Below are 25,254 nucleotides of genomic sequence, written 5' to 3'. Positions count from 1 at the left end.
GCCACAGCTGCTTTGGGGCAGACGGACAGAGGCGGGGCTCCCATTAAGCGCCTCTGACCGTCACCGGGACGTTCATGCACCAGTGTACCCACGCTGGAGGCAGGGAGGGTAAAGTGTCTAGCCCAAGGACAAAGCAACAGTTGACTGGTGTGGAGCGGAGATCAAACCCGCGACCCTTCCATCATTGGAAGCAATGGCTTAAAATTGCATTTCTGATACATTGTACTCTCTGCTCCACTCCTTTCCATTCTGATGCATCCACTTGCAGACAAGTGGATCCAAGCACATCTTTGTTTTCCTCGTCTGAGCCGGAATCTGACTCTAAACTGTACAGCTGGATAGCTCAGATATTGCTCCCCCGTTTTGTTGCACCGGTGATGTCAGGTGGCTGTAAACTAGCAGGGGAGCGAGCACTGGCCCCCCTACTGATCGTGAGCAAATGCCGTACTTCCAAGGTGTACAGGTGATACGGAAATCCCCTTAGATCAGCTGTAGGAGGCCGACATAAACTACACTCTGCCAGAAGGGCAGAATCATCACGTAAACATTATTAACAGGCCCCATCTGCAGTCTGCAGGATTTGGGATGTTTGAAAATAGGAAAAATCTGCACAACCCACCTGCACCTTATCGTTCTAAACAGGTTTGCTACGACCTGTCGCCCGCTTCATGCCTGTAGGCAAAAATATGTGCATGAACATTTTCACTCTGCGGACTCACTGAGCGGTCTGTGACCTGATTGCCCCATACAGGTTTGCCCATTTTTGGCCTACAGACACAAGTTTTGCTAAAGCTTCCGCAAACTTTCTGAATCTCTGAGGGCTGGAAATGTTCAAAGCTGCAACGGTGGAGGCTTCACCGCTCAAGCTTGTCCACCAGGCTGGTTTTCTTTGTCTTTTTAGGTTTAAAAAACTGTTGATGTGTAATCTAAAGAATCCTTGAGACCAGATTACAATCAGACTTCCTGGATGTTCTCATTCAGCCTGGAGTTCTGTCGTCTGAACAGGACAATAAAGCTCATTCAATCCTGTGCAGTTTAGAATCAAAGTTTATGAAGTTGAAGTATATATTTTTAATTACAGTACATCTTTCATCCATGAACCTTTTCAGTTTATTTCTTGGGTTTCACTTTTGACAAACTGCAGTTTTACTGGATTCTCGTTCTCCTCAGCTGGAGGAAGACGCCTTCAGGGCTATGATTAGACCAAGACACCACAAGCCAGAGGAATCCATAAATGTTTATTAGTTGCATAACCTGTGGTATTTTCGTTTTTAGATTTAGTTTGAGCTGGTAAAGTTTGTCTGTTCGCCCTCCAGCCGTGCGGCATTTCCTGACCACCGCCGGCTGTTGGACATTTTGTCCTTGATTCTGTCATGACCTTTTGACCCCGACACACTCTGTATGGTGAATTTCTGAAGCTGTTTTTTGGTGTAAACCTCTTAGCTGCTTAATGAATAATCTAGGATTTTTTTATTTTTATTTTAATGCCCATTACTTTTATTGTTACTAATAAAAACACAGAGGACTGCTGAGTATTTTTCTTTTTTCTATATATTTCTCATTTAAGTTCACAAGAAACCACTCCAAGAAATGGAAATTGCTGCCATTACCCACGGTGCCTTGTTAGGACTGGCCTACTTACATTCCCATAACATGATTCACAGGTAAGTCGCATATTTTCCTTGGCAACTCACAGATAAGATAGGCTATAAAAAAAGAGGCGAGGTTAGAGATCAAGTCATAACAGCAGTAAAAACTGTGATCTTTAAAGGAACTGAAAGTCTGTGGAGCGTTTACGAGCGGTAGGTCAAAACACGAAGCCACAGCACAGGTTTTGTTATCAGTTTGGGAAGTCAGAGAGGATTTTTTTACATAACACCTACTTGCATTATTTTTTTCATTTATTTTAATCAAAGTTTATTGATATGTGCAAATCCCTAAAAAAAAGGTGCCAGTTTGACTAAACTCAGAAATTTTGACTCATTAAAACATTTTTAGTAAAAATAAAATCTTCTTTTCTGGTTGTCAACAGTCCCGATTCCTTTCAGACCTACTCCATGTCTTATTCTCTTATTCTCTTATCCTCACAAGCTCCGCCCCCTCGCTCCCCTCTTTCTACACAGAGATGTGAAAGCTGGCAACATCCTGCTGACTGAGCTGGGCCTGGTCAAGCTGGCTGACTTTGGCTCCGCCTCCATTGCCTCACCTGCCAACTCCTTTGTCGGAACGCCGTACTGGTCAGTGAACACAACACCGCACACCTGTTGGGAAACGAGCAACGAGGCTTTAAGAGGAAGTTGAAAGGTTTTCTGAGAACCTGATCGTTGTTAGGACTCTAGACGAGTTAAACGTTTCAAGATCGAGTTTCTGTGGGAGGAAAACCCTCTTAGAAGCTTTTCAATGGAGGAACAAGTGTTTTCATAAAGTATTTACCTTTCATGTTGACAGATGAAAACTTTAAAGTCCCACTCCGGTCATCTTTTGATGTTTCCCCAGTGGTCTCTTAATTATAATTATACCATTTTTGGCCAAAACCAAAAAAACTAAAGTGTCTAGGATTTTGTAGGACATAGTCTCTGAGCCTTTGAGTTGTGGGTGGGACGTTTTCCCCTCCCTGATGCTGAGAGCTAAGAGCAGGGAGCTTACCCGACATATTTTCTACATTATAAATCCGGTCTTCTTCCAACATTTTTTCACTTGCTTCTGATTTGATCAAGAAATACTCAGAAATGGAGTTTTGAGCTTAGTTTGTTAAATATAAACCATTAGAAAACAAAGTGCAGGTCTTCAAAACTTTTATTGTCATTGGTTGAAAGGAACTGCCCGTCCCATTATGTAATAAACGGTTGTATTAACCTCAGTGACAATCGTCTTGCTTTTAATAAAACCGAGCATGACTTGTTGATGATGCGACAAACTCAGGGAAACTCATCTTCCCCACAGTTCCTCTTTCTCACAGAAAACAGTTCGACGATTGATCCGATTAGTTTACTCAACCTGCTGTTGAGTCCAAAGACCACAGAAGGGACTTAGCCACCAGTTCAAACTGAAACTTGACATTTTCAGCGTGTTTCTCGTCTGTACTTGAATATCTTTAGATGGCACCACGATGGCTCCTTTTTAGTTCTTTCATTTCTTAGTTGGCTTGACTTTTCTTGATTCCCTGCATCTAACATTAAGACTGAGGCTGATCTTTGAGTGACAACGTGGGAGGAGCAAGAAAATTAAACCATTTTTGGATTTGGAATTGTTTTATTTCAAGTTTATTAAAGGAAATAGGTTTTTCATCTCATTCTGTGTTTCCTCTGCTTTCAGGATGGCCCCTGAAGTGATTTTAGCCATGGACGAGGGTCAGTACGAGGGGAAAGTGGACATCTGGTCGCTGGGGATCACCTGTATTGAACTGGGTGAGCAAACGTCAGCGTTTTTAGTGCAAGTCAGCTGTAGGTGGAAAAAGCCCCCGTCTGACTCCGCCCTATGTCTTTTCAGCGGAGCGTAAGCCGCCGCTGTTCAACATGAATGCAATGAGTGCCTTATACCACATCGCACAGAACGACTCCCCCACGCTGCAGTCCAACGAGTGGTGAGTTCCAGACGCGCTGCTGCCGTTTCCCTTTGAACGGCTCCCGTTTTTTTTAGGCCAACAATGAAAACGGACTTAAAATCGTGCAAAGAATCCATGAAATGAGGCGGGGAAATGATCATTTGAACGCTTTTATATTGTCGTTGTTTCTCACTGGGCTGCTGCTGGTAACAAATGGTCATAAAGGCATTCGAGCTAAACCAGAAATGGTTTCTAAATAAAAAACTTCAGCTGCACCTTCAGAACAAAAATGTTATGGCATATTTAGGGTTGGGTGCGTAAGCGATGTGAAGTCCACAGATAACACTGGAATTCTTCTTGCCATGGACGACAAAAGTACAAAAACATAAAATCCTTTATGACACAAAACATGCATTTTACAAGGACTGGGTGAGGAAGGAGAGGGCCTGGGGGCTGATTGGTTTTAGATGTTGATGACACAGAGATGGCAGGACAAACCACTCCTCCGGAAGCCAGAGGGGAGAGGGGGACGGACCAGACGTGAAAACTAACTGAAGGTTGTGAGACGGACGGACAAACTGTAACCGGGTTTAAAGTTTTTGCGTCACCGAGACGAAACCTTTGTACAATAAACAAAAACTTTAACCAACTTTATGGAAAGTTACTCGATCAGAGGAATTTAAAACATAAACGTGCCTCTTGGGCTGCAAGGATTCATTTCAACAATGATTCATATTCCTTGTTTTTCTTGCAGGTATATTAAGTGTAACTTAAAAATGTGTCCAAACAAACAAGTAAACAAGAATGAATGTTTAATCTATTCACATTCTAGTTTCCTAAAGTTCAGCCCACTGTTGTTTTTCAGCATCCAAAGAATCCAAAGGGAACATTCTAGCACTCTGGATGGTCACATGACTTTGCTGAATTCAAAGTGTTTACACACGTTGGACTGGAATGATGGTTGATTAGTTTTTGCTGCATCTCGTGTGTTGTCCGCTGTGATGGTACTTAGTCTTTTTTTTTTGGTTATAGCAAATTCTAACTACCAAATATTGATACAATCAGTTTATATTATTTTGAAATTAAATTTTATAATGGTTTAGGTTGATTGATTACCGCCTGGTTGGACCATAGGAATATAAGTCAATTCATCAATAAAGTCAATTAATCGTTACACCCATCTTATATGTGTGCTCCCAGTATAATAGACAGGAGAATTTTAAATTATGTAAACTTTTAACCGCAGGAGAATTGAGAAGTTTTGAGGTAAACTGAGGCCTGAAACGGGATAAATCTGAGGCTTCAGTCTGCATGAGAGACCACCCTGGAGCTGGAACCTCTGCTGGATCCAGAGCTCTACCAGCAGCGAGAAAACCGAACAAGACGTCTGCAGGCGTGAACACGGCTCGCCGTGATGAACAGCTGGTCTGGAGCAGATGTTTGGTTCTGTGTCAAGTCTAAGAGGCTGATGGAAACGGGATCTTTTGAAACCGTGGTTACTTCCAAGATGTGGAAAAGATCGCTTGGTCACCTGTGAGTGCTTGAACACCTGTTGGAAAACCGCTGCTGGCTGGGCGGGGCCATTACATGGATGCGATATTTCTGCTCATCAATCTTCTTGGAACCCTAAACGGCGTCAAACAAACGGCGTGCCACGCGGCGGGGAGTATTGACATAATCCAAACAGCCTCAATCCGTCAGGCTCCTGTGTTATCTGGTTAAGTGACTCGCTAAACACAGGCAGCTCTGGATTACTCCTCTGTAAACATAAATCTGTAACCGACGGCATCTGGAGGGGGGGGCTTTGCCGCTGTCTTTGCTGCTGTCTTTGCTTCATGGTTCTCTTTGTCTTTAGAGTTTTGTCGGGGGGGCAGGATCACTGACCCGCTTCCCTCTGTCCTCTCTGTCCAGGTCCGACATCTTCCGGAGCTTCGTTGACTATTGCCTACTAAAAATTCCTCAGGACAGACCCTCGTCAGGGGAGCTGCTGCGAGTGAGTGGGCTTCCTCTGTTTAATCCGTCCAGATGTGTGACCTCACTTCCTTTCTGGCCACGTCCCGGAGCCGCGGGGATGAGTCACTCCCGGCCGCCCACGGCTCCCCGATGCGCCGTTTCTGTTTAAGCACAGGAAGCGGGCGCCCCGCTGGGAGCAGCTCCGGCTCTGTTGTTGTCGTCGTTCCATCGCGTCACCGCTCTTTTACGTCTGCACGCCGCCGGTGCGTTTGCCACTCGCCACGCTCCTGGGATTAGACAACAGAGGATTTTTCTGCGCAAGACATTTGCAGCTTTGAAGTTGTAATTCAAAAAGGAATTTTCCTTATTTATTTATTTTTAGCAAGAAGGCTGTGTACAATCACAAGGCAATAATAGGTGAAGCCGGGATAAGAGAAAATATTCCAAATTATTATGCAATGCATATGTTTCTAGGATTTTTTTAAAATGGTCAATAAAATGATGCAGCATAGTTTTTAAGATTTTAAAAAACTGTTATAAATGAAATATTATCAACTAAGCCTCTCCACGATGACAGTATATTCTTTTGAAACAAAAAACTGAAAATGCACTTTTCCGAGCTGTTATGCATAACAGAGTTTGGACAGATTCCAGATGTGAAAATGGTCATTTGTTGAGTTTGGAGGTCATATTTAATCGAATCTGAAACATGTTGATTCACACTGATCTCTAATCGCTCAGGCCGTTTCTTAAGGGAATCACCACAATCGCTGCAAAACGTGACACAAGCTGATGAAATCATCCGCGACTGGAATTTTACACTGTTGCGCCATTTAAGCTATACTTATGAAGGCACGATGGGAGGGGGGGGCGGCAATGCTGTTTCCTCGTCCCAGGATTTTGACAAGGATGATATTACTGCATTCAGAATACAAGATACGTTACATACCAGTGTATGAATGTGTGTGTGACTGGGTGAATGGGTCTGTGACTGTAAAGCGCTTTGTCCTTGTAGGAAGAAAGGCGCTATATAAGAAATAAAGTAAAAATAAAAAGACAACATTTTTACTACGTTCTAATGTAGCTATGACTTCAGCTATAGTCCATAAAGATATCAAATCATTTTAAATTCACCATAAGTTTAGTTATTTGGAATGTTGAGGATATTAAAATACAAGAAAAATATCTGATGTACCGCCTACCTTGTTTTGTCTGCACCAATAATTAACCACAAATGTATTTTTTATATATATATTTATATAAAAAGCTTGTATATAACTATAAATCAAATATAAAACATGAAACGCTGAGAACAATCATGTCAAGCTTTAAAAGCGTAAGCTCCACTCATATGTTTGTCACAGGTATCGCAGACAGTCTTAAGTGAAATTGGTCAATCTTAGTCTGAACTCGACAGCAAAGAGATCAAACTGATTTCTTGGTTCTTTTGTTGTCCTACGCGGTTGTGTCCTTTCACATGCCTAACATGTTTCGACGGAAGACGTCCTTCAAAACATCTTAGGTATGTAAAAATAAAAAGCACAACCGTGTCTGTTAACAAAAGAACCAAGAAGTCGGTTAATAATACAGACCCTATGAACTTTAGTGAGCAAGTACATAGATCTAACTGTCTGCAAGTGAATGCATCGGAATGGAGCAGGGAGTTGGTGGTGAACGAATTGCAGCACCTACGTCAAAGCTACAAGCTTTCTGCTCCTGATTCACATCAATTTGAATAAAAAAATACTCAGAAGTGCAGTTTTGAGCTTAATTTTTTATTTTAAATGTTCTCCATCACCAGAAAAATGCCACAATAACATGTTCAAATTCTTCAAAACACCCAAAACATGATTTTTATCAGTGTGTTTTCAATAACAATAGCAGAGGTGTTCCTTTCAGTAGGTGAGATGGTGCGTGCATCAAAATGATTTTGATACGAATCTGGTTTTTCTTCTTGTACCAGGAAGAAAGTCAGAAACTCCACATCCTTTTCAGAGGTCATTTTCACACCCTTAAAGGGTTGACCAGGTCTTTCCCCATGATTCCTGCCCAAATCATGACTCTGCCACCTCCTTGCTGACCTCACAGCCACAGACATGGTGGGACATCCATCTGCTCCATCCAGGACTACACAGCACTTATCAGTGAACAAGACTGTTTGAAAAGCTTGTTTAGGGGTGGCTGGGTGGAACGCATACCTGCAAACCTCTGTAGGATCCCACACGTCCAGGGACGACTCCAAAGGCACCGGTAGCTTCAAATGTCCGTTTGCTGCTCTGTAATTGTATTTTAGCAGCCGCTGTCTAAGCCTGATGCATTTTCCTGGCAGAAACGGTTCCCCATTCTGCCTTCATCCGCATGAATTCCTGTCTGCTCTGAATCAGGCACAAATAGTGCGACGATTACGCTCACGTTTTCCTGAAATATCTAAAGTTCTCATTCCTATTTCACGCTTCTTAGACGCAGAAAGGCTAATTCGTGTCTAAACACGTTGGTTTGCTTAATAATGTTGAACGCTCCTTCAGTAGTTTTTCATTCACTTGGACTTACCTGGCAAACCAATTAGCACAGGTGCTTGAGTGTGATGTCGGCGATCCAAAGAGCCTTGAGGCTCAAAACGAGTTTGAGTCATGAGTCTGACTAAAAAAAAAAAAAAAAAAACAATATAGTTTGGAACAGGGTGTCTAAACAAATGTTTGGAGTTTTTCTAAGTGACGAAGGGTCTGAATCTCTTCCAACATCTGATGGAAGCGTTTACCCAAAGTCTTAGTTTACATGAACTCATCTGTAAGCTGCGGTCTAAAGTTCTACCGCAGACATGCAGCCCGTCTGCGGGTTGATCTTTTTGTTTGTGTGAGCAGCAGGTAATCCCGTTGAGCCGCTAAGAGTTTTAGTGCAACAGTGCGGCGCGTGAGCAGGACTTTTGACACCTGCGTCACGTCACTGAGGCTCAGGCGGGAAAGGTTAGGAGGCAGGCGCATGAGGAGATGGCGTCCAGCGATGGATGGATGGATGGATGGGAAGTCGCTCTTCTGACCCAAATACCAGCAGAAAACAAAAACCATTAGTGGGATAAGTACCAAACAGACTTTAGATCAGTGTCGAAGAGCTGCTTTACAGCAAAGATGAGGGAGGAGGGGGATCGGTTTGTGATTAGTACTCCTCTTTTTCTTCTTCTCAGACGTGAAGGTCTCTTCCTGTGACCCAATGCGTCGGCTCAACGCCCTCCGAGCTCTTAAATGCAGAAATCAGGTCGCCGATCTTCGGGCCTTTAGCCGTTTGTGTTCCAGCTTCAACTTAAACGCTTTGTCTTCCCGTGCGCCTTCGGGATTTTCATTAATTATATACAAAATATTGCAGCTGGTGACCTTTTCTCGCAACTTTGAGGCAAACCTGTTCTCTGGGTTTTTGCACAGCAAGCAGAGCCGCTGCATTTTCCAAAGGAGACCCTAGATTCCAGGGTCCAGGGGGGGTTTGTGTTTTAAGAACTCTGCCCACAACTCAGAGGCCAAATGTTTTAATGTTCTACTACAACACAAGTTGAATCAACAATCCAAAGATGATCGGAATTGGTCTTAAAGAAGCTAAAATGATTCCCATTTGATACTTTCTTATAAAAAAAAAACACAAAAAAACACCCTGAACAGGGTGGATTTGCAGTCTGCAGCAGGCTAGAGATCTTGACCCAGAAGACTAATCAAAACCAAAACGGGGTGGCTGCAGAAACTTCAAAAGTCCTAAAAGGTGTCAAATTTAATCTAGCCAAAATAAAGCCTTTAAAATGAATAATTAGTCTTAAACGGGTCTTACATATCTTTCTCGTCTACGCGATGTGACTTCCTGTCACTGAGGACAAAACACTCCCAGGATGCGCCGTGTCAAATGGTCTTGGAACTGGTTGTAAATTGTTTCACCTCAGCTAGCTAATTAGCTGACGCCTGTCGGCGCGGGACAACGGGAATGTGCAAATTCATGGAAAAAGGGGATTTCTTGTGTGGGGATAAAGAGGATAAAGGTGGTCCAAACGTAAGTGTAGGGCAAGAAATGGACAACTACAACCGTTTGTCTTAAATTTCATTTTGAAATGCTCCTAAAAAGGTCTTGAAAACCTTAAATTAAACTTCTGTAAACACCCTGCAAAGAAAAAAAACCCTCTGAGGATATAGAAAAAAAACTCACTTTTGTTGCAAAATTTGTAAAGATACTCAACTTTTCAGAAAAAGCATCTTTTAAACATTTTTTAATGCAAATGCGCACAGCAAAATGCCATTTCTGCATAGATTGACGGCAGCTTTGTCTAATATTTACTGTCATTGAGCATCAGAGCTGCTTTTGAGCGCTTACTTATCCAAATTTGTTGTTTTTCGAAGCTAAAAAACCCAAAGTCTACATCAAATGAAAAGTGTTTTCTTACTTCCTGTCAAAGGAAAAATGCTCCTTGAAGTTGGAAAAGCCTCACACATCTCAGCGAATCGCAGCGCTCCGATGTGGAGACGAGTCACTCTTATTTCTATTTCGGGGGTGTGATGTCAGTCCCCCGAGTCCTGACTTGCGCGTTCCACCAGCATCCATCTCCTGAAGAGACGTGGGGGGGGGGGGGGGGGGGGGGGGGGGGGGGGGGGGGGGGGGGGGGGGTCTACGCGCAGCGAGGGAGGGGGGCCCAAAATAGAAGGGATCCTTTTTTAATGCGGCCTCTTCTGCTTCGTACAGTTTAGCCATTTAAGCCTCAATATTTTATGAATGAGAGTGACTCAGAGGAGGTGTGAAGCTGTATGGGGGCCCAGGTGGGAGGAAGAAAAATCCACTCCGTCTTCCGGAGTGTAAATCACACACAACCTGCCACAACGTGCTCGCCTTACAGTAGTTGTATGAAAAGATTAGCATACATTTGTGTTGAAAACTATTATTTCTTTGTCATATTTGATCCATTTTTCACAAAAAAGTTTTTCTTGTTTGCAAATTGACTAAAACCTTGAGTTATCAGCGAATTGCTTCATAGATTCACCTGCCTTGTTGTTTTTTATTGTATAATTGTATAATTGTCCTTAACTTGTTGCCCCTAAAACCAATCCAGACTAGAACCAAACAAAAGGATTTGAAGTCCTTGTGAGAATCAATTTTTATGGGATCAGAGTGCAGCAGATCAGGAGAACTTGACTTGTTAGGAAACCTACAGCGCCCTCTAGCGGTGGTGTCACTTTGGTCCTAAGAGAAGTTAAACATGAGATTTCTGTGACAGCAATGTGAATTTCTTTAAAGGCGTAAAAAACACTTCATTTTTATATAGTTTTTTTTTCAATATGAAAAGATGGAAAAGGAATTTTTAAGTACCAAGTTCCTTTGTTTGCCTTTCCAGCATGACTTTGTGCGTCGGGATCGCTCGCCGCGCATCCTCCTGGACCTCATCCAGAGGACCAAGGATGCGGTGCGCGAACTGGACAACCTGCAGTACCGCAAGATGAAGAAGATTCTGTACCAGGAGAAGCACAACGGGCTGATGGGAGAAAGCCAGGAGGAGGAAGAGGTGGGTTTGACTCCGGGTGTTGTCAAACTATTGATATCAAAAGAAACAAAACTTCAACAAATCCTTCATATTATACCTGTAAATCTACATTTAAATGCAACCAATCTACTTTGAATCAACTTTTTTTCACTTTTATTTTTAAATGTGTATCCTAAGACAGTGGACAGTCGGTACCGTTCTGCAGAAAAAAGAAAGGGGCCTCCATTTTTTCAGTTTAATTTATAAGTTTTATTTTGAAAAACCAGTGGATTCTCCCCCCCATCTGACTCATTCTTGATGCATGTCCAGTCGCTCGACCACATGTTTAAAATCCGGCCGCTGTGGCTGCACTACGGTGGCCCTGAAGTGCAAATCAACAAATCACCCGATACAAGAACGACAATAAAAAGATAAAAAATAAAAAGAGTAGCATTAAATTTTAGAAAACAAAACAAAATTTTAGAAACAGACATAAAAAAAAATATTAAAATCATTTCAGAAAACATTTTTTTCAAAAAGCAAAATGAAATGTTCTGGGAACATTTCAGTAAACAGTGAAATGTTAAAAAAACGAAACCAATCAGAAACCAGTTAAAGGTAGGTGCGATGGGACAACGCTGATTGGACGATATCCAGTATCGCTCAGGGCCACCGTCCTGCATCGACCACTGAATAGAAACCCCTAAACTAAGAAAATTAACACAAAAAAATAAAAATGAAAAAAACATATTTGGAAAATGTCTTTTGGGAGAAAAGAATCAGTAAGGAAACAGAAGAAGAACCTTTGACTTCAAAATAAGACATTTTTTACCGGACAAAAAACCAGGAGTCTTTACTCCAAATATTGATTCCTTCCACAGTTTTTCCCATATTTAGCAACCAGCAGTCTAATGAGGACGCTGCTAATAAAGCTGTTCAAACGGTGCATTAATGTTTATTAATATATTTAAAATATCCATCATCCAGTCAGACGAGGCTGAAGTTGGCGTTGGGGACCCTTTTTTTTTTTTTTTTTTTTAAATCATCAGCATAGCTGACGACTCTCTTGCCTTTCAGGACAGTGAGGCGGCTAGCTGTAAGATGAACAGCCTGGGCAGCAACCACTCCATCCCCAGCACGTCGGTCAGCACCGGCAGCCAGAGCAGCAGCGTCAACAGCATGCAGGAGGTGCTGGAGGACAACTGCTCCGACATGGCCATGATGCACCCGCAGGACTACAGTGGCAACCTGGACGCGTCCTCGCACGCCAAGAAGGTGAAGCACCCTAAAAAAGTCAGGCCGGCACCACAAAGAACCTGAATGCTTTGCAGGTTCCCTGCGGTTTATGCACACAGGTCTAACGAATCGATTACAGGCTAAGTCATCCTCTTCCTCCAGCTGAAACCACGGAAACCCTCCACACTTTTTCAGCTTCATCCCTGACATCGTTCACACTTCAGGAAACAAAGGCATGCATGTTGACAGGCCACGCCCCCTTCCCTGCTGTCACGCACGCAGAGCGACCCGTCCGACGCTCAGATCGTTCACAACTGATGGGGGGCGCATCCTGACCCATCCTGCTGTCAGTGGTTTCTGTTTGTGAATGAGGCTGCAGACACTCTGCTGCTCCAAGTTCAGGATCCAGCAGAAAACGCCCCCCCCCCACTCCACAAATCATTCCGTTCTTTACATCCATGACTTTTTCATCTTGTTATTCACACATTCTATGAAGCAACAATCTTCCCCAGAATTCTGACTGTTCCGGCGGATCCTCACCTCCACGCTGGTTCTGATCCCAGAGAAAAACTCTGACGGATGTTTTGTTTTGGACTCAGGACCATCAGTACAACTGGGATGACGGGATCCACAGAGACCAGCGGCCCGAGCCCAGGTCGGCCTCCTCCGAACGCAGCAGCCAGGCCCAAAACTACAAAAACCAGGGCCGTTTCGCCACCATAAAGTCAGCCTCTCTGGTGAGATTTGATCAAAAGCTGCTTTTGTTTTGACTGTCTGATTCCGAGAAATGTTTTGTGTTCGCTTAAAGAGCTTCACGGGTGGTAAACTGTGGCTTTGAGAGGCGAGACCGGAACCGGGTTTCCACTAGCACAAGCTAAATCCTTGAAGAGAAATGTCTGACGCTGCAGAAAAAGGACAAAGACTCTGAGAGAATAGGAAGGACTGAAGTAATAATGCAGATATGAAAAAGCTTAATAAAGATATAAAGGAAAGTCAGAAATGTGGCAAAAGAAACATAAAGATGGAAAATTGATCGTGTGAAATGATTGATCTGGGTTCTATTTTCGTTAGCATGAAAAAATATCAGTTTATCTGAAAAAATCTGGAGTGTTCAATGGGAAACTTTGAAAATCAAATGTTTTCAAATTCAGAAAAAGGAGAAACAAAAAGGAAACTTTAAAGCTACGTTCACACCACCCACAGCAAGGCGGGTTTCAGCAGCCACCTTCAATGAAAAGTCAATGTAAATAAATAAATAGAGTGCAATTTTGAGATGAAGTATTTTTTAAATATGTCCTCCATCGTGAGCGAAAGGCCACAAGAACAAAAAACACCATTTTCATCAAAGTGTGCGTGTGTAAAAACCAAAAGCAATAAGAAAGAGCGTCTCAGACAAAAATTGTTGTCAGGAAAAAATGAATTGATAGAATCCAAAAAGTCATAAAAGTAACTGCAGCTCTCCACTTTCAGAGGAAAAATCTGATCCTCGCATTTTAGATCAAAAACTGTTCAAAAAGGATCTACAGATGTAGAAAAAATTAAAAGAAAAAACCATAACTGTTCCCTTTTTTAAAATAAATCACTCTTTATTTTATCATTTTTATCAGTATCGCCGTTTTTCTGTGGCTTTATTTACATTTGTACGTATTTAGTTTTAAAGAGGGACGTCAAAGTTGCCATTCACCCCCCCGCCGCTTTCATCTTTCCAGTTTTTCTTCATCGTCACCTCCAACTCCTTTGTCCCTGAGCCGTTTTCTACTTTTTTCTTCCTCCTCCTCCTCCTCCTCTCCTGCTCCTCACCTCATTCCCTTTGTTTTCTTTCAGTAGGTTTTTTTTTCATTACTCCCCCACCACCACCACCACCCCCCATCATGGATTCTTGCTCCTGTATCTGACTCCTCATCAGCCTCAGCTGTGACTCTGAGCCGAAAGGGGTGGAGTTTGTCTCCTCCACGCTCTCTCCCTTCATGTCTGTTGTCATGGAAACCGGCTCCAGTAACCAGAAAGTAGTTGTTGTGTTCCGAGCGAGTGTGTGCGAGCTTACCCGCCCGTGACCCGCCTGCTGGCGTCGAGTCACGTCTTTAAAGATCAGGCGTCTCCGGCCTGAACCTGAGCTGCGGCGGTCAGCCGCGTCAGGACGACCTTCACGCCTGTAAAGTGCAAAAATACTCCAAATTGTTTGGGGGGTTTTTTCTCTCTAGGGGGGCATTGAAGTTTGTCTTTTGTTCGTCTCACTGGGATCTCACATCCCATAAAGAAGGCTAAAGTCTGACGTTCGCAAGAAAACATTTTCATTTGATCAAGAAAAAAAACATCTTTTAGTCTAAAAACGAAATCCCTAAATCCATCACAACTGTTGCTGCTCCTCCGTTTCATTAAAATGCCACCCCTCCGCTACTGCAATGCATGCTGGGTGAAGGCACCCGTCCTGGTCGCTGGCGCCCAGAGAGATGACATCATCTCTTTCTGCCGAGAGAGAGAGAAAACGTCCTCCAAGTCTGGAAGCAGGTAGACAAAGAGAGACGGAGGGGAGGGGGGGCGATTGATGGAGCTCTCAAAAACACGAGGAGCGACAGAAAAAAAAAAAAAAAACAGAAACGACACAATGCTGGAAGGGGGGGGGGGCTAACAGAGGTGTCAGGTGAGGCGGATGTGAGGAGAAAAGGAACAAGAAGAAAAAAATCCTACATTTGATAGTCATATAGTTAAATCATCAAAATGATTCTAGTTTTACATAAAAGTAAATTAGGTTGATTAAAAATATGCATATTTAAAAAAATAGATGGAAGAAAAGAAAAAAGGAATTAAAAAAACTGTTGGATCTGTCTGAAAAATGAGTAATTATTACAATACTTTTCTTTTTTCTTTGTCTTACATTAAAATGCCTTTAAAGTCCCACTCTGATCATCTTTTAAAGTATTTTCAAAACGCTTCCAGGGGTCTTCTTGTTTGATTAACCGTGGTCTCCTACCGTTTTCAGGCCAATATTTTCACGGACCGGTCCAAACGGGGCCGAAGCTTAAAATCTTTACGTTTCTGAAAAACCTATTTTTCAAATTAAAATGCTACTACAAGAATTTTCTTTACATCTGAAAACATTGGTAGATATTTTTTTTCAATGAATCAAAGTTGTTTATATGTAGAAGTTGTTATTGATTTGTAAATAATAGATCTCAGATCATCAAAAAGATTGCTAAAGATTCTTAACAGATGACAGCCTAATTCTCCTTTGCTGTAGGAAAATTCACAAATGTCCTTTTTACAACTCTCCACAAATCAGCAACTTTGTTGGATTGAATCTTCATTCTCTGTAAAAGGTTTGGTCTGGTTTACGCTTAAACTTTGCCGTTAAGATTTTCCCTTCAAAGTGGATGCTAACAATCAGACGCTAACTTCAGCCGCATCCGAATTTTAAGATGTGACTGATAAATAAAGCAAAATAGGATGCCACTACTATCAGAAAATTGGTATTTTCTAAATCTAATAATAAACATGACTCCACCGTGTCTTTTTTTTATCTGCGTGTGTGAAACATTCCAACTTTCCAAATGCATTTTATTGTTTGGTTTTGGTTCGCTTTTAAGCGTTGAGCTACTAACTAAGCGGTCCGAGGCGAGCAGCTGCCTAAAGTCATGTGACCTGTCAAGACAGACGGATGCAGTGAACAGAAGCTGGTAGATTTCCAAAATAAAACTTCCTTTAGGATCAGAAACGAAAATAAATGAAAAAAATTGAAGTTAGCGTATGCATTTTTTAATTTATTTTTTCAGTCTGCAGTTCGGTACCAAGTGGCCCACGATCCGGCGGGTGGGGGCCGAGGTTTTACCACATGGTTTCTACAAAGAAATTAAACACAGTTAAAAAATTGGCCACTGATTTTGGGGCGCAGATTAATCCCGCCCCCCTTCCCCTCACCATTGCTGAGAGCTCTCTGTTTACACGCTAGCTTACAAACCCTCACACCCCCAACTTAACATTAGTAGTGCAATAAAATTAGAGAGCAATATAAGAGCTACCCAGCCTACAGTTTAGGTCCAGATTCCAGCTCAGACCAGGAAAACAAAGACGTTCATGGATCTATTTAGAATGTGGACGCATCAGAATGGAGCAGAGCAGGGAGCTTGTGGCCCCCCCAGCAGATTTTCAACGTCACAAACACAATTTTTTCTAAACGGCATTTTCTCGTCTGCTTCTGATTCACAGCGATTTGGATAAAGAAATAAACAAAAATGCAATTTTAAGCTTCATTTTCGTTATAAATGTCCTCCATCATCAGAAAAAGGCCACGATAACACGTTAAAAACACGTTAAAAACACCACCAGTGCTTTGAGATTTGTCCTCAAAATGTAAAGTGCATTCTAAATAAAATGTATTAGTATTATTATTACCAGAGTGGGTTTTTTAACTAGTTAACTTGAGGGGAAGAGGTTGTAAAAGATTTGAATTGTTTTTTTTAATGGCGTGAAAATCTGCTGGACGACCTCAGTCCACCGAGTTCCATCCGCGTTCTGGTTGTTGAATTTGAGGAAACTGGGCCGAAGCGTAAACCGAGGCCGGGCCTTTCAGCCCCGTGACACGTCTGTTCGGGTCTGAAGCCGGTACCGTCGACGTCTCCTCTCTCTCTCTCTTCGCGGTCCCGGAGGACCCGCCTCGCCCCGGTTCTCCTCCGCTTCGGGTTCTGCTCAGAACAAACCCGCTTTAAGCGCGGGTCAGACAAAAGAGCGGTTCAGCAGCTCGGTTCCCACTGGTCTGCTTCACCTTTAGCCTGCATGCCCCCCCCCCCCTCCTGAATATGACCCCCTCCCCAGCGTGTGTCAAAGAGGCCGTCACATGTTGTGACTCGGCCCTTTGTGGCGGCATGCAGGGGGGCAGAGATGCGAGCAACGCTGTTGCAGTAGCGGTATTGATTCAATGCAGATTAAGGAGATGGGATGGGGGGGGGGGGTCAGCGTATACCTATTTCAGCCCCCCCCCCAGTTTTCATTTTCCCTCCTAACTGTTTCTTTTCTCCGTTTAAGTCTCTTCCAAAACGCAGTTTCTCCCCCCCCCCCCCTCCTCCCCTCATCTCTTGGCCTGCTCCTCGCCGACCCCCCTCCCAACTTCTCTCACTCCTCAATGAGGTATTCATGTGACCCACCTGCTGTCCGCCGCTAAGCGTTAGCCCTCCTAAAGAGCCGCACTGTGCTCTTGTTGGCGGCGGAGCGGGCCTGCCTCATTCACAGTTCACACGTCTGCCTCGGGGAGGGCCAAAGGAAGGGGGTGTCCTCTGGGAGGGAGGGGGTCTCAGGGGGGCATCGGAGTTCAGGCGGGGTTCTGCTGGGCAGAGGATGCTGAACACGGTCCCTGGATGCTGGTGCGCTTGGCTAAAGTCGCCATCATGTTTGGCCTGAGGATTTCAGGAGGAAGTTATGAGAAGATGCGGAGCGAGTACTATCTGGACGCCGAGAACCCCTTCTGTCCTCAGGTTTGTCGCCGCCCGTCAGCCTGCTGATGATCGGTCAAGTTCATCACAATGGATGCTGTCCTGTGAGCCCATCAGCAACCCTCTTCCTTTCCTTTACCTCCTCTAGTTTCCTTTCAGGTTCTAGATTTGAGGAGGTCGGCCGAGCGCCTTCTGAAACAAACCTCCTCAGATTTCCTCTGTGCTCCGCAGGTCACCAAACAAATCCACGAGCATGAGCAGGAAAGCGAGCTGCGGGAGCAGATGTCGGGCTACAAGCGCATGCGGCGGCAGCACCAGAAGCAGCTCATCGCCCTGGAGAACAAGCTGAAGGCTGAGATGGACGAGCACCGGCTGAAGCTGCAAAAGGAGGTGGAGACGCAGGCCAACAACGCCTACATCGAGCTGGAGAAGCTGGCCAAACGCCACGCGGCGCTGACTGACAAAGAGGTGAGAGCGGCGGCGGCGCCTGCCGAGGTCCGCTTTGGAAAAACCGAGCGTAGAAGGATTACATGGACCAGAGCCTCAGAGATGTTTGATGTAGAGGAGAGGTAGAGCAGAGCGTGTGCAGATGTTAGAGAAGATTCATTTACAAATCTGATGCTTGTGTTTGAGTCACGTCTCTGAATCCGTCCTCCAGATGAAGACGGCGCTCACGGATGAGAAGAAGTTCCAGCAGCAGATCGTGGCGCAGCAGAAGAAGGAGCTGACCACCTTCCTGGACAACCAGAAGAAGCAATACAAACTCTGCAAGGAGAAGATTAAGGAGGTTTGTTGGTTCTCCTCCGTGCGAGGTGCTGAGTCAGCCCCCCCCTCACACACACACACGTGAACACCCCCAAGCCTCCGCTGAGCCGTTAATCCAAACGGAGGATTTGTGGCCTCCACAATCTCCAGAAAGAACGTGGCCTGGGGGGGGGGGGGGGGTTGTGGTTTCAGTTTCAACACAAATGGCCCAAATCAGGTCAGAGCAGAAGAAAGAAGCTCCAGCTGGCAGGCGGAGATAGTCCCCTCTAACACAGGCCTGCGACAGATTATAATCCACAGAGGCCACAGATTAGGCTCATGTTTGGTGAAAACAGAGGAACCCCAGCTGCCACATCTGGAACCAGAAGTTCTGGTGATGGAAGTGAAAGGTCGTTTTCCAGTTCTTCCGTCGGTGAAAGCTCTGCTTCTCTGTCGCTCAGGAGATGAACGAGGACCACAGCACGCCCAAGAAGGAGAAGCAGGAGCGCCTGTCCAAGCACAAGGAGAACATGCAGCACTCCCAGGCCGAGGAGGAGGCCCACCTGCTGAGCCAGCAGAGGGTTTTCTACGACCGCAACTGCCGCGCCTTCAAGCGCAAAGTCATGATCAGGAGGCACGACGTGGAGCAGGAGCAGATCCGAGAGGTACGAGAGCATCTTCAGACGCTTGTTGGTTGTTTGTGACGTTGGCAGGAGAAGGTCCAAAGAGCTTTAGCCCCGCCAAAGTGCCGTGATCATTGCCGCCATTGTTCTGTGAGGAGCTTAGCGAGGAGCGAATCACGCTAACAATGTCTTAATCTGGAAAGCTGAAAATCTGGAAGTTTTAGAGGATCTGGAACCTTCTTGTGGAAACATGAAAAACATTCTGCTGACGAGAAAAATGTGAGTTTTAATGGCTTGTTGCTCTAGGAACTGAACAAGAAGAAGACCCAGAAAGAGATGGAGCACGCCATGCTGATCCGCCACGACGAGTCCACGCAGGAGCTGGAGCAGCGGCAGCTGAAGAACCTGCAGAAGCTGCGCATGGACCTCATCCGCCTGCAGCACCAGACGGAGCTGGAGAACCAGATCGAGTACAACAACCGGCGAGAGCGCGAGCTCCACCGCAAACACGTGCTGGAGCTGCGGCAGCAGCCCAAGAACCTGAAGGTGCGTCTCCGGACGTCCGCTCGGTTGTGCGGAGCCGCTCCCCGTTTTTACCTGCGCCTTTTGTTTCTGCGCCGTCCTCCAGGTGTTGGAGCTGCAGATAAAGAAGCAGTTCCAGGACACGTGTAAGGTGCAGACCAAACAGTACAAGGCTCTGCGCCACCACCAGATGGAAGTCACCCCCAAGGCGGAGCACAAGACGGTGCTGAAGGCCCTGAAGGACGAGCAGACGCGCAAGCTGGCCATCCTGGCCGAGCAGTACGAGCAGAGCATCAACGAGATGATGGCCTCGCAGGCTGTGAGTGCAGACACGCCCGCCAATCGGTTGCAAAAAGAAACGCCTCACGGCTTTGACACCTCATTTCTGTCCCTCTCTTGTCATCCCGCTGCGTCGCCGCTTGGCCGCGTCAGCTGCGTCTGGACGAAGCCCAGGAAGCCGAGTGTCAGGCCCTGCGGCTGCAGCTGCAGCAGGAGATGGAGCTGCTCAACGCCTACCAGAGCAAGATCAAGATGCAGACCGAGGCGCAGCACGAGCGCGAGCAGCAGAAGCTGGAGCAGAAGGTGTCGCTGCGCCGCGCTCACCTGGAACAAAAGGTACCCCCCCCCCCCCCACACACACACAGGATCTTCAGGAAAACGCATCATTTCCAGAATCCTTTGCTTTTCTTTTAATTGCTCATCTTTATTTGACCTTTGAGGCTCACGTTTGTCTTCAAAATGTGGTACTTTAACACACATGGGGGGGGGGGGGGGTCATTTTAGCAAATTATCACTTTAATCATCACTTGACAAATACGCAGCAGCAGGTTTTCAGAATCAAATTCAAATCTGGAAGCACGGCGATGTCCACAGGCCGTGTGAAAGGTGACAGAAAGACACAGATTTCCTTCACCACAGGTGGGGATGAAGACGGACGGCACGGCTGCACGCCGCCGTCTCCCTCCCCTCCCTCACTTTTAGAATGATTGGCGTTCCTGACTTGACTACAGGCGTCGTTTGTTAGTTTTTGAATCTATTTTTTTTTTATGAGAGCGACCTGAGGTCTGAACAAACGGACCTGTGGAGGAGACAACAAAGAAGTAGCCCCCCCACCCCCCATCCGGTTCTGCTGGGTTCTGTGCAGCTTTGCAGGCGTTTGTCGCCCCCTCCTGGCAGCGCTTGGAGCTGCCGCGGCGGCACCAGGATGATGTCATGTTTTCAGAAGCACCATTGTTCTCCGGGTCCGGTTCCTGGAGGGCTTGTTTTCTGTGCCTGCTCAGTAGGCGGCTGCGTTGTCGTACTGCGTCAGGCGGCTCTTTGTGTGCACCTGTGTGTCAACACAACACACGTGAAGAGGCTCTGAACCTCCCGCTCCTGTGTGTGCTCCTCCACAGATCGAAGAGGAGCTGGGTTCCCTTCAGAAGGAGCGGACCGACCGCATCAAACACCTGCTGGAGCGCCAGGAGCGCGAGATCGACAGCTTCGACATGGAGAGCATGCGGCTGGGCTTCAGCAACCTGGGCATCCTGGACTTTCCCAAGGACGAGTACAGATGAGGAGGCGCGCGCCTCCTGACGGAACCCACCCCTTTCCTCCCAGGACCCGACCTGACGGCGCAGATGTTTAGTGCTGCTGAAACCCCCCGCCCCTCACACACTGAAGGTCCGACTCCAGCCGGACCTGACGGCGCCTCCCGTTCTCTCTTCCAGCCTCGTCGCGATGTGACGAAAAATGCCGAATAACTTCATGTTTGTTGTCATGATTTTTAAAGACGATTTACATAGTCAGTGTTTGATTCGTGTGCGACGTGTTCGACCCAAGTGGGGGGGGGCTGGGGGGTCAAAATAAGTTGAGAAAAATCGGAAAGAGATGAAGTCAAATCGATTGTTCTGCTAAACGTTTCGGTTTTTATTCTTGAGGGTTTTTTTTAGGGTGAATTTGATACTTTTGAGACAAAAATATCAGGTGTACATACAGGTACGAGGATTGCTGAGTCATGGTACTTGTCCTGATTTCTCTGCACTGACCTCCAATGTGAAAATCCAACCCAGCGAGCACAAAGGGCTTCATGTGGGGGGGGGGGGGCTGGAGGGCTTGTATTTTCTGTATAGATGGATTTATGGAGAGCTTTTACTTATTTTCATATCTTAACTGTCACTCAAATCAAAAAAACAATTTTTAATGACGCTTTTTCGCCCCCCTTTTCCTCCTCGGATAGAAAATTTGACGTGGAGTCATTTATTCATGAAAAATTTCTTTGTTTTTTTTGCTTTTCACAGCTCTCGGGCTGTGGATCTTTTTCTAAACTAGAGCAGTATGATGCTTTATTAATGCATGCACTTTATTTTTTTTTTTTTGTTTCCAGGTTCCAAGAAAGCATGAATCTGTCAGAACTTTTAATTATATTTGTAAATAAAGTGCTCATCACACAGAACCCGAGTCCTTCCAGTCAGTTTTCAGGTTTATAGCATTACATTTTCCAAGAAATAAACATTAAACCCATAAAAAATTAAAGCCGCAAGCTGGCCCAGTGGCCACTAACTACCCCTCACTCTCCCCTTCTGCCAGCCCTTCTTTTCAAAGTGGCGGCTTCTCTGTTGGTTTTATCTCCATAGCAACCATTTTATTTTTTAGTCGCCTGAGGATGACGAACAGCTAGATGTCATTTTTAAAAGAATTGGCAAAAGTAAACTTTTGAATTTCCTTGGCAACCGAGTTGTTTTTTGTTAGCCACGCCCACATTTCTAATATAGTCATATCGTCTTGTATATTGCTTTGATTCGTGTACTCATTTTTCACAATAATCAGGGGGGGGGGAGTGAAAGCAATTAATGAACGCCACTTCTGCGACATCGCCACGCTAACGCTGCTAAAAATCTACCTTTAATTTCAATGGGTTGGTTCCCCCCCATGAGGCTTTGGGTTAGGAAGTAATGGATCCAAAAAGAGTTTAATTTGTAGGTAGGCCTAAATTTTTAATTTAAGATGGCAGCCTCTTCCAGGGGTCAAAGGTCAACAAAACGTGCTTATGGCATGTCACATCACTCAAACTAAAGTTCTCTTTTCCTATATAAATGCGAAAATCACCAAATTTCACACTTTACCACAAAGGGCTGCCAAGCCATAGGTCATGTGGCCATCCCATAATTTCAAAACTTGCTTTGGATATCCCTGCATTAGTGGTTTTTTAATATAATTTCTTTCGGCCCCATAAGACGTTTTGGCCACATTAATTCTTTTGTATGGTTTCTCTCGCTTTGATGTCCCTCTTTTTTATTTTTTTTACTTTGGGCCCCCAAAATGAACAAGGTGGGGGTCAGATTTTGGTGAGTTTTTTTGTCCAAAGGTGCAGTTAGAAAGATCTGGTTTTTGCCGTCCTGCAGGGCAGAATAATCTTCTTAAAGAGATAACGACTCAAAGAAAGTGGGTGTTTGGATTTATTGCAGGCGACTTTGATGAAGCGTTTTGCTTTACAGCTTTTTATATTGGACCTTCGTGGTGTTTCTACTTTCCGGCCAGCTGTTCGTACAGTTTGGGGACGTAGTCGTCCCACTCGGCCTGGTAGCAGGTTCCCGCCACCGGAGCGTCCAGGTTGTATTTCTGCCTGAAGGTCTGGATCTTGAACTTTCCTCGGCCGTCTCCGGAGCGGTTGGTGAGGACCTTCTCGGAGCAGGACAGGCTGCCGGGCTGCTCGTACACCAGCCACACGTACCTGTGCAGACCTGAGGAGGAAAGACAAAAAAAGAACCACCTCAGTGGAGGACGGCCTCCGATCTGCATGAATGCATCCACCTGCTGCGGTCCCACCTGTGCCTTTAGGGGGTCCAGAGCCCACGTAGTCTGACAGGACGCAGCCGGAGGACACGTCGTTGCCCTTCATGTTCACCACCAAGAAGTGATGCCACTCCCTGTTTTTTTTATATATATTTTAATGCAAAATTACGATTGTGGCCTTAAAAATATGTCAGTTTTAACGTGAAAAGTTCAAAAAGCTTCACCTAAATTTGGGGTCTTTCCTGCTGGGAGCATCCGGGTCGGTCAAAGCCAAAGTGTACAGTTTACTCGGGTCACATCCGTCCCACTCCACGCTGGTGGGTCTATTCTGCACCTAAACACGAGTTCAGAGGTCAGTGTCCGAGAGGGGGCGCTGTTTCACCGCTGCAGACCCGCTGCAAGCTGACTGTGACCCAGTTTGAGGTTTCCAGGCGTTCCCCCCCAAACTAGCGTTAGCTGCTAGCTCACGCACCTGCGTGGGAGTGAACACTTTCCCGAGCTCGTCGATCTCCAGAGAACCGTACTTCACCACCAGAGGCACCGCGGGCTTCTCCTCCACCTCCTGCAGGGCCAGAGCCCCGGACCACTGGCTCAGATCGATGGGCATTTCGCGGCGTTCCTCTCTGCGTCTGAGGCGCGCGCTGCACACAGGAGAAAGCCCTAAAAGTGATGCGTTCAAGTACCACACGGACAAACCAATTTAAGATACGAATGCACTTCATAACGTGTTCGACAAAACACGAAATAACCAACAGTATCTCCTAAGAAGATTGAATAAATTAATGTACACTTTTCTGGTGTGTGTGTTGGGGGGGGGGGGGGGGGGGGCTGCAAACACTGGCTTTTAATGTTTAAGTTGAACTGTATTATTTATTAAGACGACATGCACATTTCTGATACTTATCATCTAAAGATTGTATTTTTATAACATAAGAAATCAGTCACCGTTTTTAATACTCAAATATCTTAGATTTCTTAATTTAATTGTAGATTTTTACATACAATTCATGGCAGTGATGAGTTGTAATTTCCTAACACGGATTTTTCCTACATTTTCTGTGCATTTGAACGCAATACAATGTCAAATCCAACTGTGACCGCCAGAGGGCGCAGTCGAGTCACGGCAGCTTGATTCTTGATTTGCTTCAAGAATTGTCAATCAGTGTGCTGTTCCTCCTGGTGTCCTCCCCCAGGGTTTAAACACCACCCCCACTCCACGTGCTCCTTTCACTTTCTCTGATTTAGTTCCAAGTTGATTTCTTTAAAACGGATACAAAGCCGGTTTCTGCTGTGGTTACAGTTAGAATAAAAACTATTTATTACCAGGCTAATGTAATCCAGTCCTATTTGGAAGAAAATGAAATTAATTGACTATTTCTCAAACTGTTATTCTAAAAAAAAACAAAAAAGGTTAAACAACATCCACCTGCTCCATTCCAATTAGTGCTATATTATAAATAATCTCATTGCTGTGTAATAATTCAAGTTGGATGATTTAATTATTAATACGCCAGAATTTTGTCCCTCACAGACCCCTTACTTCTTCATTTAGAAGTCTTTCCATCTTCCACTATTAATGTCACCTGTTTGAAATGGTTACCTGTATAAAAGACACCTGTCCACACCTTTAAACAGTCCACTGTGACCAATATGCCAAAGAGCTGTCAAAGGATACCGGGAACTAGATTGGACAACTGAAAGACTGAAAAGACTAGGATGAACTAATGAGCGAGCAGCTTGGTGAGAAGAGATCAACTGTTGGAGCAAAATGAAATACAAAAACACTGAGGATGTCCCTTCACCGGGAGCTCCATGAAAGATCTCACCTGGTGGAGTCTAAAAGATCATGAAAACGGTGAGGAAACGGACTGTCATCTCCAGACCTGCTCCTCATGAGCCACCGCCCCGCTTGTTTTGCCCCAAACCGCGATTCAGTAATTCCCGATTAACGGG

General features: G+C 45.1%; 2 protein-coding genes across 5 annotated transcripts in view; one reads left to right on the top strand and one right to left on the bottom strand.

The window, feature by feature from the left end:
• The window catches only part of taok3 (TAO kinase 3), a 56,580-nt gene extending 34,619 nt beyond the window's left edge, over window positions 1–21,961 (top strand). For all 4 annotated transcript variants that reach the window (XM_023958222.1, XM_023958221.1, XM_023958224.1 and 1 more), the window contains 15 exons: window positions 1,568–1,664; window positions 2,124–2,237; window positions 3,316–3,407; window positions 3,490–3,583; window positions 5,456–5,537; window positions 10,854–11,021; window positions 12,057–12,254; window positions 12,815–12,952; window positions 17,870–18,106; window positions 18,297–18,425; window positions 18,844–19,047; window positions 19,312–19,551; window positions 19,634–19,846; window positions 19,960–20,142; window positions 20,922–21,961. In XM_023958222.1, coding sequence (XP_023813990.1) covers window positions 1,568–1,664; window positions 2,124–2,237; window positions 3,316–3,407; window positions 3,490–3,583; window positions 5,456–5,537; window positions 10,854–11,021; window positions 12,057–12,254; window positions 12,815–12,952; window positions 17,870–18,106; window positions 18,297–18,425; window positions 18,844–19,047; window positions 19,312–19,551; window positions 19,634–19,846; window positions 19,960–20,142; window positions 20,922–21,083 — 2,351 coding nt within the window. In that variant the 3' untranslated portion in view covers window positions 21,084–21,961. The remainder of the gene's footprint in view (window positions 1–1,567; window positions 1,665–2,123; window positions 2,238–3,315; window positions 3,408–3,489; window positions 3,584–5,455; window positions 5,538–10,853; window positions 11,022–12,056; window positions 12,255–12,814; window positions 12,953–17,869; window positions 18,107–18,296; window positions 18,426–18,843; window positions 19,048–19,311; window positions 19,552–19,633; window positions 19,847–19,959; window positions 20,143–20,921) is intronic.
• Window positions 21,962–22,946: 985 nt separating this feature from the next.
• Window positions 22,947–23,982, bottom strand: pebp1 (phosphatidylethanolamine binding protein 1). The gene is made up of 4 exons (XM_004072070.4): window positions 23,774–23,982; window positions 23,526–23,635; window positions 23,335–23,435; window positions 22,947–23,249 (listed from the first exon to the last, which is right to left on the bottom strand). Exons 1-4 carry the CDS (start codon window positions 23,906–23,908, stop codon window positions 23,032–23,034), a joined length of 564 nt encoding a protein of 187 aa, XP_004072118.1. The 5' UTR covers window positions 23,909–23,982; the 3' UTR covers window positions 22,947–23,031.
• Between the last annotated feature and the right edge of the window lie 1,272 nt (window positions 23,983–25,254).

The sequence above is a fragment of the Oryzias latipes genome, chromosome 9 (assembly GCF_002234675.1).
Source record: "Oryzias latipes chromosome 9, ASM223467v1".
Classification (NCBI taxonomy): Eukaryota; Metazoa; Chordata; class Actinopteri; order Beloniformes; family Adrianichthyidae; genus Oryzias; species Oryzias latipes.
The sequence above is the reverse complement of the archived record's forward strand: the minus strand, read 5'-3'. Positions and strand labels throughout refer to the sequence as shown.